At 45.5% G+C, this 7,698-nt stretch overlaps 1 protein-coding gene across 1 annotated transcript in view; it reads left to right on the top strand.

The window, feature by feature from the left end:
- Nucleotides 1-7,698, top strand: part of MAML2 (mastermind like transcriptional coactivator 2) — a 209,777-nt gene that overhangs the window by 194,126 nt on the left and 7,953 nt on the right. The window contains exons 3-4 of the mRNA XM_042023744.1: nt 3,492-3,695; nt 5,733-5,844. Coding sequence (XP_041879678.1) covers nt 3,492-3,695; nt 5,733-5,844 — 316 coding nt within the window. The remainder of the gene's footprint in view (nt 1-3,491; nt 3,696-5,732; nt 5,845-7,698) is intronic.

Here is a 7,698-nt window from a genome sequence, read left to right as displayed (position 1 = left end):
GGAGAGGAGAGGAGAGGAGAGGAGAGGAGAGGAGAGGAGAGGAGAGGAGAGGAGAGGAGAGGAGAGGAGAGGAGAGGAAAAAAAAAGAAAAGTCTATTTTAGAAAGTTCATATATGTCTTAGAAGCCAAAACATCCCTTCATTTGTATGAACACAAATCAGCTGCAGCAGTGATAGCAAAAGGCAAACTCGGTCTCAAATGCTTTTTTTACTGCTAATTTAAACATTTGAACATAATGTTCTTGGAGATGCTTATGAACAAAACCGCTGTTGTGCTACCAGCTCTGAGGAGCTCTCCCTGTCTATCTGTCTGCATCTCACAGGTTTTATATATCACTGTAACATCAGATAATGTGGTGCCACACATCTGCTTTGTATGTCGAGCATTGCCATGCTGAAGCTTCAGCACCAGCAGGCCAGATGGAGTTTTGTGGTGGTTGGTGAACACTAACCCGGCTCCAGCTGTCACCAGGGATGGCCCTGAAAGGGTGGTAGGTCATTTGCAGCGCTGGAGGAATGTGGCATGCATGAGCAGTGCCAACAAGTGGGGCAGGAACTGGGGGTAAACCCAGGTGGATATTTCTACCTGTTGGAGGTGTGATGCTCCCAGCCCATCCCTGACACCTGGCTGGCTACAGGGATGTGCTTCTCATCATGTCACCTCCTTGGGGGCAAAGTGGACAAGTTACCTTCCTTGTGCATGGAAACAATGAGGTGTCAGGCAAGCACTCGGGGCTCCCCAGCTGGAGGGATGCTGGGCTGCCTCGGCAGCCTGCTGGGCAGAGGTGCCCGTGGGCAAGGGGACATGCACGTCCCACTCCAGACTTTCTTTGGTCAGGGCTTTCTAAAGTTAAACCACATGAACTGCAGCATGGGAACCCAGGAATGACATTAAAAACCTGCAGCTCTAGATGTGTGGAGTTGTAGTAAAGCTGCTGCAGTAAAACTGGGCTTAGAGCAGGATGAAACAGTTCAACAAAAGCAGGATAACTCCAACCCAAACCTGCCCTTCCTCTCAGGGATGCCAGAAGGCACACTTTGTCCTAGTGCAGGGGCAAAGCCCCACGTCCCTGGCAGCAGTGTAGCCCTTCTGCTGTCTGATTTGCAGTGATGGAAGCACAGGGTGAGAGCAAGGCTCGATAGCACTGGTTCGTGAAGGGTCAAACTGCTGTGCAGCTAGTTCCCTGATTTATTAGGAAACTGTTCTTCCTTCTCCCATTGCAACGGGAAGATCAGCAGGCAGGAGAAGTAACACATCGTAGATTCATAGGCTCACACTGACATTTCATGAACAGCAGAGAAAGGACCAAATGCAAAAAAACCCCAACCTGGCTCCAAGTTGATGATTTACACTGTTTTCTCAGGGTCTGTTTGCCAAGCAGCTGGTGTTTTGTGCCAATGGCTATTACAGAAGAGCTTTCTTTGATAGATTGAATGAACACTACACAGTTTATCTTAAAACAAAATCCCCCCACTGCTTATATGGGCTGGTAGGGAATGAGGGAAAGAAAAAGTTAGGCTTTGTTGTTTTTTTTACGTAGCACTGAAAGCACATTTGGGGGAGCCTTCACTATCTGTGCAAAAATGCAACAGATGAATTCTATTAATGGATGGAACATGTGGCTGGGTTCAAGCTAGAGTTGTCATTTGAATATAGAAGTCAAAGCCAATTTATTGTAACATATTTTTCTTTTCAAAATATTTTAGGAAAGACAAAAAAGTTTGTGCAACAACTTGGCAAGCAGGTCTGTTGAGAGGAGGTATTTTCTATCTTGCAGCTAACATAAGGGCTGAAAAATGTGGCAGTGCCGAGCAATCCTAGATTCCTTCTGGAACTGAAAGAAAGTGTGCAGGATATAATTGTGTAAGAGCCCAATAAATTTGAAGGGTGGGTTTGTAACACTGCCTTGGGGGCTGCAGGTGGCTCCAGAAGAAAGTCATGGTTTTTATTTCAGTAACAGTCTTCAAATACTTTATCTAACTAGCTACATGCTCATGTGGCCCCATCTAGAAGCCACAGAGTTATTTTAAAATAGAAATACCCATAACAATCATTGTGCTTCTTCCATGCCAGATGGTAGAAAGATAAGTGGAATTAGTCTGTGGTGTGTGTGTGTGTTACTGGGGAGGGGAGGGATGCAAAAGCTAAGGCGCAGGAATGAGCTTCCCTGGAGTTCGCAAAGCGCTAAACATCAGTGCTCCGCGGCCTTCAGGGCATGGGTAGGCTACATATGACCAATCCTTGTTTCAGTGTCTGTCAGTCCATATTTCCATGGGGGACAATGGCCATGGCACAGAGCTTTACTAGGATAGGAGCCCAGATCCTGGCTCTACACCTCGGTATTGAGAGAACCACTGCTTAACAGGGAGCGTCAGACTCCCGCTGTGGAGTCTTGTGTTGCAAGGCAAAAATGCTTCTGCCTCTTAGGTTATAGAGAGTTATGTGGTTGGTTCTTATGGTGAATTGCAGCCAAGTGGGATCAGAGAATGGATGTGTCTCATGACTGGTGTGACCTCTTCAGTGTATTCCATTTTCTTTGTAGCTGTGTGGCGAAGAAATACCTGGGTATTGAGTGATCTAACATAGGCTGAGTATTTTTGTGTATGTACTGAGAAAGCTGTTTCCTATATTTGGTAAATACCCAAGTACCAAACACTGCTGGAGCAAGTAGGCAGAAAACATACTTCTGCCAAGGGAAATAATGGCCAAGAGAAATGGAGCAGCATACTGTCATTCCATGTACATTGTCATCTTGTATAAGCATGGTTTGAGTCCTCGTGTACCTTCCCCATTGCCCTCTAAATGACTTTTTGCCATCCCTTCCTTATGTTGCTGCACATGGGGAAGAGGAAGCAGATCTAGATCCCTTGCAAAGACCAGAGAGACCCTAAAATACTCTTCAAGGTCCTTCTTAGTTACGCATTTATTTTACCAAGGAAGTTGATACACTCTAAGCCAATTTAATCCTGTTGCTAATGGGAATCAATTAGCAGTCTCTCAGAGATTTCTCTTGTCAGGGAGATGACGGGACGAATGAAAGCAGCACCATTCACCCCACTGTGAAGTATTAACTTACCACCTCTGTATTTTCTAAGAATAGATGCCACTTCTAGCAATAAGTCTGCAGCTTCTTGCTGCTGTTCACCAGATGGTAGGAACCAGCAGATGCCGAGTTTGTTCCCTTGTGGTCAAACAAACTGCTGTACAGCCCGATGCACGTTTCCCGAAAGATCCCCAGGACAGCTCCGTTACTTCTGTTAGTGTTTCCCAAGCTCCTGGTACAATATTGAGGTTTTCCACTGGAACCACCTGGCACGTTTTCAGAGTCTTTCCTAAGGGCTGAAGTTACTCAATCCCCTTCTTACTTTGTCAAAGCCTTTGTATCAGTCACTTGTCCTGAGAGTCTGTGGGCTGTGTTCTGAAAGGATTATTTCCTTTTCTTGATGCTTGTTATTATTTTCATCCTTCACAAGCCATTTCTTCTGTTTCAGGAACAACACTCTGTGGTAGGCCAGGGAGCTGGCCCCACTCCAAGCTCCAGTTCTTGCTCAAATCCAAACACTGGAAGTGGTTACATGAACTCATCCCAGCAATCATTGTTGAATCAGCAGCTGATGGAAAAGAAACAGGCTCTGCAACGGCAAATGATGGAGCAAAAACAACTCCTTCTACAGCAGCAGATGTTGGCAGAAGCTGTAAGTTTACTAATTCCTTATTTTACATGGAAAATATTGTCACAAAAACAATAGAAAAGAAACCTAAGACAGGGACAAGAAAGCCCCCCAAAACTTCAAGGTCATTTTGGCAATGCTTAGAACTTCCGAGTGCACCTTGTATTTTTCAGCACTTTTCTAAGCCTTTTTGAAACCCTCTTCAGTCTATGTGAAACAACTCAAGTGTCCAAGCTACTGCAGTTTCATTACAAGAACAGACCAAGCGTATGCTCAGTTTTGAGGCATATGAATATTATCCATGGTTTTCTTTGCAAGGTAGACCAAGGTGCACTGCTATGCTACTTTGGCCTCAGAGGAAAGCTGACTTCCAGGCTCTGTGACCCAGGCAGCATGGTGTAAAATGCCTGTGTGTGAACAAGGATCAGGTACCTTGATTTTGGGGTTCAACACAAGTTTGTGTGCTTGGCTGGGATTGTATATGAGTCCTACTTTCTCTGTTTTTATTTTTGCATTTCTAGATATCTGTAGCCAGTTCTTCTCTCTCCTTTGGTATCTGAGAGATTGGTTGGGAGTTTCTGGTCATTTTAGAAGTCATGGGGGATTCTATAAGGGAAATACTTCTTGACTTTTCAATTTATGCAGAGGAAAAAAGAAGCTTCAAGTCAGCTCTCTGTGCTGCAGTTTTCTGTCAGAATTTTTAGCAGAACAAAAACTTAATTGCTCAAATAGCTTCTCTTAAATAAAATGGAAATTTGATCATCTTGGCTTTGCTTTTGTATTGTGTACATAGAAACATACATAAAGCTTGCCTACAGTTCTTACATGGATTGCAGGGATTTCCTGGGAGTCACTCTTCTTCACGAGGATTCAGGTTGAGCAAGATATAAAAAAAAGCCTTACAAATCTTAATCAGACCCCTCATTCCCATCATGAATTGTGGAAATGCCTAAAAAACACAAGACAGGCTCTTCTCCCAGTGTTTTTAAGTGCTCCTGGGAGAAGAAAATACAGATTTTTCACTAGAAGGTCCATTTGCATGCTGTTTTCAGGCAGATTATCCCCAAATTTCTCCAATGGACTTGCATCCCCAGCCAGGGCCTGACTCTTTCACATTGACACGCTGGTTTGCCATTCTGGCAGCTGAGCACAAGAGCTGTGCGTGTTGCAGAGGAGGTGTGAAGCTGTCCCAGCAGCTGCCCACCGAAAGTGTGCACCAAACTCACAGTTTCCTGCCATGGGGGCACATATCCCAAGGATCCATTGCTCATGGGTGAGCAGCAGCACTCTGGAGGCATCAAATCACATTGATGCTGGTGAGAGATTTGGCAGTGACTCTGGTGCCCGCTCTTTCCAGATCTTTATGAGCACAGGGCAGTTAGTCAGATTTCAGTTCAAGGACCTGGATTTTTATCTTACTCTCACTAGAGACACATCCCTGTAAGCTCAAAATGAAAAAAAATCTCCCCAACTAATATTTTTTTTCTGCAATCTTTCCTTGCTGTCCTTGCCCCAGTTCTTGTACTCCCAATGTAAGAGAAAAGACAGCACCACGTACACGTACAGGGAAGCACAGGGCAATGTTGAGTGGCATGAAAACAGCCAGCCCAGCACCATCCTTGCTAAACCATGTGTCCTGCTGGTATCCCTAGGGAGGAGAGCTGGGGGGAGCACAAAGCAAGGATTTTGCTGGGTTTTGTGGTTGCCCCTCCAGTGTAGGAAGACAGAGTGAGGGAGGGATGGGCATGGCTGGGGATGGGGATCACAGGGTGAAATTGGAAGACACTTCGTACTGCAGTGCAGATATGGCCATTGTTCTCAGAGGCTGAGAGGAAAGTTGAACCAGACTCAAACACAATGCAAACAGCAAAAAGATTTCCATATGGATGTCAGTAGGTGATGGCATGGTTTCACAGGTGGCTGTCCTGTGGACCAGACAGGGTGAACAGAAGAAATACTTCAGTTTTGTACATACTGAGAAAAAGAAAGAGATGGGCAAAACACAGAGCCAGGAAAGCATAAAGAAAAGCAAATTAATGTACTTCTACTCTAATCCTCTAGGAGAAAGTAACTCCACAAGACCAGCTGAACAGACACTTGACAAGACCACCACCAGATTATAAAGACCAAAGAAGGAATGTGGTCAACATGCAACAAGCAAACCAATATTCTGGTAAGTGCCCATGGGCTCAATTAAACTCTTTCCTTTCTTCCTTCCTTCCAGCTGGAAGACCACCCATAAGAGCCGTGCATGCATGGGGCATGATTTTCTGGGGCATGATTTTCTGGACATCTATTTCCATCACTGCAGAGGCAGTAGGTGGTGGCTGCTGCTCTCCTGTGCTCTTTACCTTACTGTCCTGCACCACTGAGAAGTGCTGGTGTATGATCTGGTGCTTCATCCAGGCTGATACTGCCCCTCTCAGATAGGGGCAAGGAGAGCTTGGTACCCCTCCTGTTAGCACTATCTGGAGCAGATGTGCACCCAAATACGTGATGCAGAGATGTCTTCTTGACTATGCAACCTCACTGTGTTCAGATGCTTCTCTCATGTGTGTGGTGCATCTTGGTTCAGAGACTGAGATAAGGACCAGCCCTCCCTTCAAACAGCAGTTCACATACAGTGTGAGGACACTCATACAGATGTTGAAGTACCTTGCATGGCACCATCATGGGTGGCACTTTTGGTCTGTTTAATATGCTGTGGTTGTGGCCTTAGTGCTGCTCTACAAGCAGCATTTCAACAGATCAGTCAAACAGTAGAGTAAAAGCTCTTGCTTTCTGCCAGAACTGCCCAGGGCAGGAAATGCCCAATACTTCAGGACTAGTCCTTTGCTTCAGCTCTTGTGCCCTGGTCTCCTTGGTGAGTCTAGTTTTTGAAGCATAGGATTGCTTGTTTGGCTTTTCATACTGTTCACCTTGCTGATTTGCTGAAGGCCACTCAGAGAACAAAGGCAGAGTAAGGAAGAGATGCTGAGGAGAGAGAGGAGGTAGGGAAAATGCAGCAGATGGGACCAAAGGATGTTCTTTATGCTGCAAAAGTGTCTGTGCATGTAAGTATAAAAAGGATCCTTTGCCTTCTAGCATATTTTTGTATGCAACATTCTAAGGAAAAAAATATGGGTTTTTTTTTTTCCTTCCATAACTGTTGGCTCTGCAGATTCAGCCAGTGATCTGAGTCTTTCCTTCTTACCAGTCCTTTGTAGCAAAACTTTTTCAGCTTCTATCACAATTTTAATGAGCTCTGAAGTTCAGCATACCCACATACCACCCCTCCACCCAGTCTGCTGGCTCTGCAGGACCCCCAGCTCAGCTCTGAGGGACGGGCCAGGTTGAGCTGCCCAGGCAGCATTCATGCACTCCTTTGCTCTGCTTACAAGTTCTAGCAGTGATAAGCTTGCTGCAACCTGGAAACTGCTGCTGGAAACTGCTGCTTTCTAATGCACCTGGGTGTTAATCTCCAGTAAGTTGGCTCTAACATCCCAGTGTAATAGCCCATGGTGAGGGCCCTGCTCACTGGCTTGGTACCTCCTGTACTCCCAAAAAAAATGCTTTGGCAACCCCAGGAGTTTGCTGGAGAATCTTGTGATTTGGTGTGTTTTTTAAAGGTTTGTTCCTGGAATCAAATGATTAACTGAGACTCTTGGCTTTTACTTAAAAACAATCCATTTCTAGTCTGAGAGAGAAAATGGAAGTGAGTGCAGCCACATCTGTGAAAGGCTCCAAAGTGAGTGGATCACCACTGTTATGTGGCAGCTCATGTTGTTAATCTGATGGACTCTTTGCCAGTCTTGTGGTATTTGGAGTCCCATCTCCTGGGTTTGAAACATGTGGGAATGGCAGCACTTGTCCATTCCAATCTCAAGTCCCTGCTGAGTGAGCCCCAGGAGGACAGCGGCCTTTCAGGCAAGCCTGGGAGAAAGGGCTGTTCTGGGAGCTTCCAGCAAAGCTACCAGATGGAGTGATTAGGAAACTCTTGCATAAGGGAGTTACAGTAGGGAAACTGTTCCCTTTTTCTGGGAATAGC

This window comes from Corvus kubaryi, unplaced genomic scaffold, assembly GCF_017639235.1.
Source record: "Corvus kubaryi isolate FWS band 111438036 unplaced genomic scaffold, C.kubaryi_AGA036_p1.0 37256, whole genome shotgun sequence".
Classification (NCBI taxonomy): domain Eukaryota; kingdom Metazoa; phylum Chordata; class Aves; order Passeriformes; family Corvidae; genus Corvus; species Corvus kubaryi.
This window is presented reverse-complemented; position numbering and strand designations above follow the sequence as displayed.